The sequence below is a fragment of the Diabrotica undecimpunctata genome, chromosome 2, assembly GCF_040954645.1.
Source record: "Diabrotica undecimpunctata isolate CICGRU chromosome 2, icDiaUnde3, whole genome shotgun sequence".
Lineage (NCBI taxonomy): Eukaryota > Metazoa > Arthropoda > Insecta > Coleoptera > Chrysomelidae > Diabrotica > Diabrotica undecimpunctata.
Window position 1 is genome coordinate 68087732 of NC_092804.1, and position 13265 is coordinate 68100996.

At 32.6% G+C, this 13265-nt stretch overlaps 1 protein-coding gene across 2 annotated transcripts in view; it reads right to left on the reverse strand.

Moving 5' to 3' along the window:
* The window catches only part of LOC140434656 (uncharacterized), a 36431-nt gene that overhangs the window by 2863 nt on the left and 20303 nt on the right, over window positions 1-13265 (reverse strand). Inside the window, exons 6-10 of one of the 2 annotated variants that reach the window (XM_072523070.1) lie at window positions 10553-10850; window positions 10326-10496; window positions 6766-6969; window positions 6542-6670; window positions 4248-4382 (exon numbers count right to left, since the gene is read on the reverse strand). In XM_072523070.1, the coding sequence (XP_072379171.1) occupies window positions 4248-4382; window positions 6542-6670; window positions 6766-6969; window positions 10326-10496; window positions 10553-10850 (937 nt within the window). The remainder of the gene's footprint in view (window positions 1-4247; window positions 4383-6541; window positions 6671-6765; window positions 6970-10325; window positions 10497-10552; window positions 10851-13265) is intronic. The other variant, XM_072523071.1, reaches the window with a different exon arrangement.

Consider the following 13265-nt stretch of genomic DNA (forward strand, 5'->3'; position numbering starts at 1 on the left):
TAGAATACAAAGTGAGATATTGCCGTTGAAAGAAGACATTTTTTTAGAATATTTGGATCAATGCATTCAACGTAAAAATTGTAACAAAGGGTTAATTTTTCTGGGGTAATGATAAAAAAGTTTTTTATAGTCCATGAATGAGTCCATAATTTAAATTGAGTACTACAAGAAGTTATTTGAATGTACACTGAGTAAATTACAGCTCGTTAAAGATGGACTATTCGAATATTTTAATGAAAACAGAACACTATAATAATTAACCTAATATTCACCAGAATCAAAATTCCTTCCACAATACATTTTACTTTAGTGTTCTTCATTAATTTGACTAGTTTAAAATGCATTATTTTTTAAAAAAGGTATAATAAATTGTATCGTATATTTTGAAAATTTCTAAAAAATTGTTCTTTTTTTTTCAAAATAACTTCAAAACTATAATACATAAATAAAAAATGATAAAGTATAAAAATGTAGTTCTCTTTTCAATAAACACTCTCGTTTTATGATAAAAAATAAATCATCATAAAAAACAATGGAGATATAACCAATGAAAATGTATGTTGGTGTGAACACCTCCTATTTTGATTGCTTTAAATCCTAATTTTTCAAAATTGAAGGGTAGTTTAGCTTTCTAATGAAACTAGCCTTATAGCACTTAAAATTACCTTTCAAATGGCTATGTATACATAATATCAAAGATTGAAAATGAACTGACTTATTGAAGAAAAACCAATGATATTTTTGGGAGATAATTTTGGAGCGTGAAAAATATACGTATTTTGGAGCTCTCACATATTATCTTAAGTAGGCATAATAGTTTTGTAGGTGAATATCTCAATGCCAACAAATAATATTGAGTGCTTCGTACTGTTATTAGCATAGGGGGGTAGTTTCTAAGGGATAAAAAAATTGTAACCAAAGAAATAATGTTTCATAAGCAAGAAACACATTTTTATTGATTTAAATACGAGTATATAAGTTAAGAATTTGAATGTGTATAAAACTATTTTTAACGTTGTAGTCATCTTTATGGGTGATTTTTGGGGTTGAAAAGTTTATACCAAAGAAATATCGTTTTATAAGCAAAGAATTTAATTTTTAGTTATCTAAATGGAAAATTAGAACATTTTAAACTATGAATAAGCTTTTTAAGTATTTTTGCATAAAGAGATGGTTTCTAGCAGTTAAAAACTTGAAACCAATGAAACATCATTTCACAAGCGACGAATGAATTGTTATTGATTTTAGATCATAAGTTAAGCATTTTACATCGTAAAAAAATACTTTTTAACGTTATTCACGTCATATCGACTGTCAACTCTATTTGTTTTATGTTTCAATATTTCGTCACGATTTTGTGACTTCCTCAGGGGAATACTGTAAATTTATTAGAATAATTATTGGATGTAAATAAAATAAATATTTCAATACTTACAACTAAAAGAGTAAGAATTTAAATTCTGCCAACATATCTAAATGACATTTTTGTTTGATTTTAATTTATTTAGGAGTTATAGTAACCGCAATACATTATATTTTATAGAGTAAAGGTTTTATCTTGAACAATTTTTAGTGAATAAGTTGAAGTAAACAATTATAACGACAGTAATATCGATATTGTAAGGTGGAAACATGCAATGAATATTATAGGGTTGAGAAAGAATTATGTTAAATTGATCTATAAAATGTAATTGATAGTACTAAGTCAGTTATTGTAATACTAATATTGAGAAATGGAATAAAATTTTAGGTAGAGTTACTAAAATATTGTGGACAAACAGTTTAAACCTTTGTCTAGTGTTGTGTAAATGTATTATTTAATGTTTATGACATTCACATAATTGTTGGAGAGCCTATAATTTTGACGAAGTAAGTCTAAAACGTTATATTAAAAAAATTTTTTTATCAACCATCAACTTTGAGTTTTTTCGAAGTTAATTAATTTTCCTTGGAGAAGATTTAATAAAAAACTGTGCTCGATATCTGCCTTTTATTTGATTAAAGTTCATTTATTCGAGCATTCAACCATATATCACTTTAAACAAAGAAATGTCAGTAGATAATACAAAGGAGTTACAAAGATGACAAGAATATATTAAAGAATTGTTCCAAAATTCTAGAGAAGACAATGGTTACGAATGCAACATGAATCGAGACAGGTCGAGTTATAATGGAGACAAAGGTACAATAAAATCTTTAAAAATTCGTAAAACTGAAGATCCTGATATGATCCCATGTGAATTAATAAAGTTAATTGATAATCAAGTGATAAATGTACTAGTAGAATTATCAAATTTAATTTTTTTTAAGGTTAAAGTAAGTTTATTGACGTTTCAATTTCCACTTCGGAAATCGTTTTCAAAAATTTTTTTGAGAACGATTTCCGAAGTGGAAATTGAAATGTCAATAAACTTACTCTAACCTTAAAAAAAATTAAGTTTAATGTACTCAAGAGGGACGATAGCACGGGAAATGTTAACATCGAATTTCAGTTGTATACCGAAAAAAGCAAAATCAAAAGAATGTAGTGACCACCAGTAGTGAATTTATTGTCTCATGTCACACACTATTCTCCTCAAAATAATTCACTCCAGGCTCTCCACAAAATTAGAGTTAGATATACGTGAGACGCAATGGTGTCGGTACTAGAGAAAACGTACAACACTTCAACGTACTCACTCAAAGGTGTTTGGATGTTAAGGAGAACCTTTATATTTGCTTTATAGATTTTAACAAAGCGTTTGATAAGGTTTGCCATGATCAACTTATGGAAATTCTTACGAAGAAAAATCTTGCCCAATGGTATATATGGTTAATTTCAACTTTATGTTATAGCCAGCAGGCCATAGTAAAAATCTAAATTGAAACATCCCGCTAAAATCATTATGATTCTCAAGCCAAAAAAAGAGCCCAATGAAGTAACATCTTATCGACCCATCAGCTTACTCCCGACCGTAAGCAAACTTTTTGAAAGATTGCTGCTACAAAGGATATACGCAGATCATGAGTTTCTAATATTACTACCACAACATCAGCACGGAAGTGTTCTAGGGCCGCTGCTTTTCTTACTCTACACAGCCGATATATCAGAGACTAATAATACTACAATCGCTTTCTTTGCTGTCGACGTAGCAATACTAGATGTTAATGAAGATTCCATACAAGCCTAACAAAACTGCAACATCATCTGAACATACTCAGTGATTGGTACACAAAATGGGAAACAAAAGTAAACAAAACAAAATCAACTCAAATAAAATTTACCAATCGCCACAATACATGCCACCTGTAATAATGGAAATTTTGAAGAATACCAACAGTAACAGACGTTAGATACCTTGGCCTCCATCTTGATCGATGTCTCACTTTGAAGACACATATCCAGACCAAAAGAAGACAGCTCCACTTAAAATACCGGCTAATGTATTGGCCCTTGGACGTAAATCAAAACTTAACATCCAAACCAAATTCTTCTATACAAAGCCATACTCAAACCTATATGGTTCTACGGACTACACCTATGGGGCTGTACAAAGCCAACGTCGCTGAATATCATCTAAAGATTCCAGTCTAAAATGCTGAGATCGATAGTGGATGCACCATGGTGCTTAAGTAATCAAACACTTCACTATGACTTAAAGATTCCTTTCACCAGCGAAGAAATCCAAGCCACTGAGTCACAAAATGAACGTACCATTCACCATAAAAATGAGCTAGTAAGGGAATTATTCAACAATGATCCAGCCACAATAAGACTAGATAGAACCTGGCCCCAAGACCTACTTCAAAACTAAACCAAAATAGAATTAGGTGAGACAGGATTTGATGTTTCTCCTTCACGTCCAAAATCAGTAACACATTTACTTAATAGTCTGTAATGATGTAGACAGTAAGTAAATATAATTATAATAAAAAAACATACCGCAAAAGAAAAATAAGAAACGGGAGTGAGACAATTAGTAAGTGAGCATTATACTTCTGCTCCTCGATATATCTGCCCCTAAATAATTGAAATTCATCACCTGATTTATAATCCCTACAATAGATTGTGTTTTTCGAATGAAATTTGCATATTGAGTGTTTATGCTCCTAGGTTAAACCTGTAGAGGTGTCATTGTAGGTCGTCTTGAGACAATTTTAAGAGGTTAAACTAATTCCTAGTTCTCAAAGTTACAAAGGATGAAAATATATAAAAAAATTTTATTCGACTAAAGTAAAAATAATAATTATTTGGATGAGATACTTACCCGCGGGACTTGGCATAAATCCTGTAATATTTGCAAAATTATACTGACTTCCATTTAATTCTAACATTTTACTTTCGTCCCTGTTTTGTTGAGAAAATTCTGCTCCATAATTTTTCATATCCAAAGACATATTAACTAAAAGTTGATAATTCTTTTAGAATATTTTTATAAAAAATTGATGAAGATATACTTAATTAAAAAAATATCATTTAAGGGTCACCATTAGTCTGCTGGACTAAACATTTCGACCAAACTAGTGAAATCCAGGAAAACATAGAGAACCCAGGAAGTAAAAGACAATCGTGGTTAAGAAACATCCGATAATGGACAGGGCTAAATTTTTAACAGATAATTAAAAACACCTAAAGACAGAGAAGAGTTTGCGGTTCCAGTAACGAATCTCCATTGAGAAGAGGGCACTTTAAGAAGAAGTGAAACCCATCTGAGAGCCCTGAGACCTTGTCGTTGTCGTGGTGGGTGGTTCATGCTCGGCGTTTGTAGCCAATTGTGTGAGTAAGTACGTCCGAATGGAAACTAAGGATAGCTAAAATCAGGATATCAAGTGACGTTTCATTAATCTTCACCTAGCATGCGGCGTTCTACAGGGTGAAACCATCTATTCTCTAGCTTCTCGTGCACAAAGAATGGATCAGGAACAAATCAACAAAGCAAACAGATAATAAAGTCGAAACCATTTATGAAGACCGGTTTACCATTAAATTCTGATAACTTTATTACTAGTGGGCCAAGTAAGCGAAGATATCTATTGCCACATCTTTATGTATAACATTTTACTGCTCTATTGTGTCAATCAGCGCTGCTCAATAAGTTTTCGGAAGGGTAGAATATAATATTTTCGTACAGTGAATTTATTAACAAACACGTTTTAATGATTTTTGTGTAATTTCTTGTGATGTATAATGTGGATTTAAAAATAAGGTTCCATTCACATATTATATCATTGAAAAATGACTCATGTTATCTAAAAACTGTATTTGACAAAGAAATATGTTTTGCGACGGTGTTATCTGTGAAGATCACAGTACCATCAAATTCGTACTTTGCCATAATAATACAATAAGCAAACGCAAACATCACCTAAAATATTAATAAATAAAACTAATTAAATTATGTTTCAGTTTTTTAGTATTTAGTTTTTAGTTTATTTGGTAATCTTACTTAGTAATTAGTATTTAGCATAGTATAGTATAGTAAACTGAATGATTACTATATTTAAAATGTCATTAATAAAATAAATTTTATTGTGTGTAATAAATTGTATAGAGGTGTGAAAAGAAGTGGGCCGGTCGAATATTTTGCGAAATGAACATCGGATTAAACAACGGAAAAACTGGTTTTCAATATTTTTCAAATATCTACCGAATGACACCAAATACGACCCCACAGCCATTCTCCCTAGAGCGAAAGGGGGACAATTTTAAAATTCTATGCCAAGATTTGGATTCCTTATACAAAATCAAATAACTTTTATTCGATTCATAAAAAAAACGATTTATTCTTATACCCTAAGAAAATTATGGAAACGATTTAATATCTCGAGAAATACACTTCCAAGTGAAAAATTAAAAAATGCGTGGGCAATATTTTTCAAAAATCTATTGAATGGCAACAAACATGACCCCCTCACTACTCTCTGGGATTGGGGAGGGGGTAACTTTGAAATATTTAATAGAACCCCCGTTTTTATTTTAGATTCTGATTTTACCAAACATTCTTAATAAACTGTTTTCAGTACCTACCACAAAAATTAGTTTGCAGACTTCTAATCTGTATAAGATTTTCTGTGATTACAACGCCATTTATAGCAAATTGGAAAAATAGTTCAGATAAAACTTGTTTACTTTTTTACGTAAAATCCAATCTGTAATAAAAAATGTAGTTTTCTATTTTAATGTTGTCCTCCCACCCACCCCCCATGGGAAGGGAGTGTAGGGTATTGTTTAGTGACATTCGATATATTATTAATTTTTTAATCCAATGTTCACTTCGCCAAATATTCGACTTTAATAGAAAAAAATCCAACATTCTTACCGATGACAAAATAAAGTAAATTAAATTATTTAGTTTTCAAGTACTTGGAATTAAATTTTAAAGCCACTGTTTGAGGTCCACTGATCATCTTTTAATTACTTATCGGTCTTCATATATGGTTTTACCTTTAGCAACAATATAGCCTTTATTTATTGAAAAATTATAAAACTGGATTCCTTTATTCGCCATTAAAAATTAAAAAATTAAACAAAATAATTGAGAAGTAAAACATAAGTAATTACGTAAAGAGTTATCGGCAACATTTGGAAAGTCATCCAATTTTTGTTTCTTGAAAGGGGTATTACAAGTATTATTCTTATTTTCCTCAAAATGATACTGCTGTTGAACATACTGTTTGTTAGGAGTCATGTCTAAAAAGATTGTAAAAATAATTTTAAAATATGTCCAAATCTGATATAAGATGTCAACGAACCACTATTAACTTAAAATAAAGTTAAATTCTTACCTGATTGCGCCATAGAAAAAGGCATATGAAATTTGTGTTTATCTCCTTCAATGATATTACCTTTATTGGTGTTAGAACTAAACAAAGTGCTGTTGTTGATATTTGCAGAGTTTTGAGTAATTTTGTCCGGTTGAATTCCAAATTTATTTTCGAAAATGGAAGATTTTTCGTTATCGGGTGTTTTAAGTGTTCCTTGAGGTGGAACTACAAAGTTTATGATAAAATGGGCATAAATAAATTATAACAATAGATGGATAAATAAAGGTAAAATATGTACCGGAAGAGGGTAAATTTGCTAAAAATGTTTTACAGTGTAGGTATATTATATTTATCGGTAAACGATTATACGATTTAAGGGGGCTAGAGTATTTTTGAGTTTTTTTTTATTTTCTGTTCGATAGTACTACCCCTAGTACCATCTCACTGATTTCCCATCCAAGCAAAATATTACTAAGAATCATTAAACGCCGTTTGCAACAATACTTAGACAAACAAATTCCCCAAGAACAAGCAGGCTTTGTCAAAGGGAAGGGTACGAGAGAGCAAATCCTTAATATGCGACAGCTCATAGAAAAGGCCCGCGAATTTAAAATTCCAATAATAATCTGTTTTCTAGACTACCAAAAGGCATTTGATTGTGTGCAGTGGGAAGTTCTCTGGACAGTTCTTCATGAGATGGGAGTTCCAGATCATTTGGCAATATTAATTAAAAACTTATACGAAGATAACTCAGTTAAAATAAGAATTGAAAACCAGCAATCTGATACCTTCAAAACCAGCAGAGGTGTACGACAAGGGTGCATACTATCTCCAGACCTGTTCAATTTATATGGAGAATACATAATGAGGAACGCACTCGATGGATGGAGAGGCGGCATCTCCATTGCAGGAAAAAAGATCTCGAACTTAAGATTCGCAGACGATACAACACTGATAGCAACATCTAAAGAGGAGATGTCGAGACTGATAAAGAGAGTAGAAACCGAAAGCAACAAGTGTGGGCTCAAGATTAATAATCAGAAAACAAAAATCATGATTGTGGACCACGCGAATATCCTCCAAACAACAGGCGCCCTAAATCAATTCGAGAAAGTAGACGAGTTCACGTATCTAGGATCTTCCTTAAGCAATGCAGCCTCCTCCCATACGGAAATTCGCAGAAGAATAGGGATGGCCAAAAACGCGATGAGTCGACTGTCAAAAATATGGAAGGACCGCTCTTTATCCAAAAAACTCAAAATGAGACTGGTACGGACACTCATTTTTTCAATCTTCAGTTACGGTGCCGAAACATGGACAATAAAATCAGAGGATAGGAAAAGGATTGACGCATTCGAAATGTGGTGCTGGAGACGAATGCTACGCGTCTCGTGGACGGAGCACAGATCCAATCAGTCGATTCTCGAAGAGCTAAACATTCAGACCAGACTCTCCTCTCAGTGTCTTGCAAATGTTTTAAAGTTTTTTGGCCACATTGTGAGAAGAGACAATGACAACTTAGAAAGACTAATTGTATACGGAAACGTAGAAGGACGTAGAGGCAGAGGACGCTCACCTATCCGATGGTCAGATCAAGTACAGAAAGCCACTGGAGAGACGTTTTCCGAGTCCATGAGAGCAGCCCAAAATCGCAAGAGATGGAGAGAATTGACAGCCCGCATTGTAGGAAATCACGATCCTCAGCAATGAGGAAACGACAAGAGAGAGAGAGTACTACCTTCTTCAAGATAACTCTTCAAGAGTATCCAGTTAAAATTTCAGAGTTCTCTTAACAAAATTGATGGAGTTATAGATATTTAGGAGTGAGTGAGTTGTATGAGGTGAGTAAGTGAGGTGAGTAAGTGAGGTGAGTGAGTAGGTGAGTGAGTTAGGTGAGTGAATGAGATAAGTGGTGAGTGAGGTGAGTGAGTGATGTAAGTGATTGAGGTGAGTGATTGAAGTGAGTGAGTAAATGAGGTGAGTGAGTGAGGTGAGTGAGCATTCATAAAGAAATTGGAATAAGTACAGTGTCAAGTTCCCATAATTATGCACTCGCGGCAGATAATCGAATTACTAGAGCGGATAAAATGGCTGCAGATACAACAAAAAAGGCGCAGAGTTCGTCGAAAGCAGAAGCAAAAAATACTCTAGATACTTTAGCAGGAAGCATTTTTTTAGCAAAAAAAATAAGCTTTTTTTAAACACGTTTTTTCGAAATAATTTTTACTATAGTGTTCACTGTATCACAAAAACACTTGATCGATCCTTCTCAAATTTTGCACACTTCTTTTATAGATAAATTACAATGTCACAAAATCCGCTTCAAAAGGAACCAAAAAAAAAAAGAATGGCTAATCTCGACATAAAAAAAGAGCTATATTAACTCATTTAGTCAATATGTAGAATATGTTTAACTAATAGAACATTTCAAGCTTCAGCGCATCAAAAGATGTCCACGGTGCAAGAAGTTCAGGAAAGGATGACTCAGGCCAGTATTGTATCGCCCATTTTATACAACATTTTTATTTTAGATTTACCCACAGACGCAAAAACTAATACAGATTTATACGCAAACAATATGGCAATATACACAACAGGAAAAGAAGACAGAAGAATTGTTGAAACATTAGAAAAATCATTTAAAAAGAATCTCAAACTTTACGGAAAAATTGAAGATAAAAATCAACGCGGAAAAAACGGAGTTTATCATCTTTATGCAGCAACAAAATCCACCAGTAGTGGAACTCACGATGAAAGGAAACGTAATGCAAGAGGATTCTTCCAAGAACCTAGTAGTCCACCACGCTATAAGACTAAACTTGACGAAGAATACTCAAAAAATCAAGAAAAGATCGAGTGTAGCAAAAGTACTAACTCAACCTTATATTTTCAGGTCCAGTTTCCTAAGGCCAGAAGATTCAATTATACCAGGTCTATGTTAGATCGGCGATGTTTTTACGCAGTCCCAGTTTCGAGTATCAGAATAGAATCTAACTGGAAGAGTTTGGAAAGAACAGAAACGGCGTGTTATAGATTAATCGACGGATCGACATGGCAGTACATAATATCAAATTGCTGGCCTTTGAGAAAGACTCCAATACACACGACTAAGGGAGTTGGCAGAAAACAGACAAGGTACTTCTTCCACCAAGACACAAGAAGACTTCTTAAGACCAGAGACATCCTCAATAGAAACCGAATTCAGAAGATGTACAGAGAAAACCACAGAATTAACCTTCTAATCACGGTCTAGCCAGGTGGTTGGCGAAGACAGCCAGTCAGGGAGGTAGATACGATGCCGAAAATAGCACCTACAGAAAAATATGTCCAGGAGTCCAAAACAAAAAGAACTAGAAGAGGAAGCGGTTCCACAAAGTACGCGGTGAAGAAGCGAAACGTTAGCAAAAGAAGAAAAGAAGACTGAAATATTTTGTAAAGATATGTTGCAGTTTTATATATTATTAAGGTAATAAACGTTTTTATTTTTACTTTGATTTTTATTTTATTTATTAATAATGATATCTTTCTTTTGAAGGAAAACAATATTTAAGTAATAGAAAAAATAGAGTAATAATTCTTACCTTGTGAAGTAGAAGGCAAGTTTTTATCAAACCGATTATTGTCGATGTCTCTTATATTATTTCTTGAAAAATATTCACTCTTGTTATTATCTGCCATAAACGGCTGGTATTTTTCAAATTGATGACCTATCTTCATTTCTGTTGTCCTATAATTGCCATCGGTTCCTATACCTAAAAATGTTTCATTATTACCATTGTTGATTTAATCAGAATATGCCAACTATTACCAGAAAAATATTGATGCTGTTCATTCTTGTTATATGTATTCTCAGTAATACCTGGGAGGTTACGCTCAGTAAATCGCTTCTGTTGATTAGTATTCAATCTTTGCTGGGACATATCCGGATCATATCTAAACTCCCTTAATTTTGTTTGAATATTGCAACCAGATTCTTGCGATAGCAAATTCATTGCGTCATGGTCTTGACTTAAATTTTTAGTTGTTTCCAATTCTTGAGACGGTTTCATATCTCTGTTAACGTTCTGAATTGCACCGATTGGAACAGGGGCAACAAGTTTGCTTCTCTATTTAAAGTAAATAAAAAAATTAAATAATTTTATTAAATAAAACAGTAAAATCAAAATTCCTACTAGAATATTATAATAACAGTAATATTAGAATTAGTCAAATAAAATTAAAAAGTATAATTTTATTTACTTTGTAATGAAAAACTATACTATATGTATATTGTATATCTATATAAACTATATGCGCATAACTTCATAACGACTGCACCCAATTAGATAATTCTTTTTGTTGTGTTTGTTATTATCAGGACAAGGTTTATGTAAAAGATAATTTATTTTTAAAAAATTGTATGGAAGAAAGTAAAAAACAGTTTTTCCGTTTTCCGTCATTTTAAATCGCAGTATAACTAATAGATGGCGCCAAACTATGATTAACAAAGGAAGCAAAATAAATGTCAGTATTGATAGATTGACATAACGACATAGTTGTATTTAGTATTACGGCTCCAAATAATAAAGATGAAGTTTCAACATGTTTGGGAAAGTATGTGGTATTTATTTTCATGTTTTACATTTAATATTTTTCTTTTGCTGTACTACAATGTGATCTAATTCAATGTTGTATTCTAACGACTTTGTTAAAATATATTGCTTCCTGTTATTTCGTAAAATCGAATTGTTAAACTGGCTATCTCATTCATTATGTTTTAAGTACGGAGAATTTGACTTCTTTTGTTATTTTTGTGTCGCCAATACACACAAGAGTAAAGTATCGTATTACTGTGACAATTAACTTAAATTATCGCCACTCAAAATCGCAATACAATAGAGTGATTTATTGGTATACCCTCTTGGTATACGGACCACCACGTAACGGTTAGAGGGTTCATTCTGACCATCTTAAGTTTGGAGACGACACTTCGACTTCAACACCGAAACAGAGAACAGTAACGCTCCTTTCACACACTAAGAATATGAACGTTCGGTGGTTTTGACGTTCGGTAGTTTTGACGCACGTTCAGAATTGATTGTGCTTTCACACAAGGCGTCACTGCTGCCGTACTTCCGTTTTAACCGAGTCGTTTACCTTATAACACTAAATGTAATTTCGTAAAATAAATGGTGCAGTGTAGATATGGAGTGAAATCAAATTATAGCGTTGTGGTTACTCTATCGTCGAAAAAAGAGAAATAAGAATGACCGAATTCATTAGATCCATCCTATTAACGCAAAAAGATACGATGTTGGGATGTTTGTCACATTATTTGAAGATTTAAGGAAAGATGAATTAAAATTTTTCAGTTATTTCCGTATGTCAATTTCATCATTTGACGAACTACATGGTCAACTGAAAGAAGTCATTCAGCGTCAAACTACAAAAATGAGAAACTGTAAACCCGTGGAAATATTGGCTGTTAGATGTTTTAAAATAAGTTGATTGTAATTCGTGGTGTTTCAATGGTTTTAATGTGAAAATGAAACAGTTATATCAGAAATTATTAAAATTAGTTTATTATTTATTTATTAAATTGAACCATAAATGAAAAAAAGAAATGATGTAGTGTTTGTTGGTTGAAAATATTGTTGGACTTGATGTTGTGAAAAGGAATGGTTGTGAAAGGATAGTTGTGAATAGGAAGAGTAACTGGGATGGGAACGCCAGTAGTTAGTGTCTACATTGGATTGTAGGGGATGGCCAGTGACCCTTTTTTTTTGTTTATATTTGATATTGTTTTAAGAACCGCCATCTGGCACTCAAGTATTTCTTCCCCACTAAACTTGCTCAAATGGGGTAGCAAACTTTGAAAAAATGCCATGTTCGGGTAAGGTTTTTCAGGGGCTTTCGGTTCCAACACCTTTAAAATTTTTAACTCTACTTCATCCACTTGTTTGCGCCGCCTGGTTGCCGTCGGTTACTTGGTTGAAGATACTACATCGATCGTTGGACTTGAAGACATTCCTACCGATCCTACAACACGAGGAGGTCTGGCAGCTAACAACGTACGACACATTATGTGCCAGTATTTTATGTCAAGCGTTGGAAGCCTTCCTTGGCAAATGGGTAAAATATAATTTATCTAAAACCTACATATTACTACAATTTAGTCGGCCATATTATAGACTATAGCATTTACACGGTGTTTCGCTTTTGTGCGTAATTTTTAATATTTCGGTTTATATCTAAAAAAGGGTTATGAACTGAATAAAAAGAATTGTATTTATTTTTTAACATTGTACCTATATAACGAGGCAATGTTTTGTGTATATTCGTTTGACTTTCGAACACTAAGCACAATATTCACACATATTATGGAACACCCTGTATATTCAACGTTAATTGCAACTATGTAAAATAAAATGTATTATAATATATAATTTTAATTGTTGTTATCAGAAATATAAATAATTTTGCTGTACTTATCAAATGCGTTTTTTTCATTATCACCTAGTTTTTCAAATTCACTGTAAAGT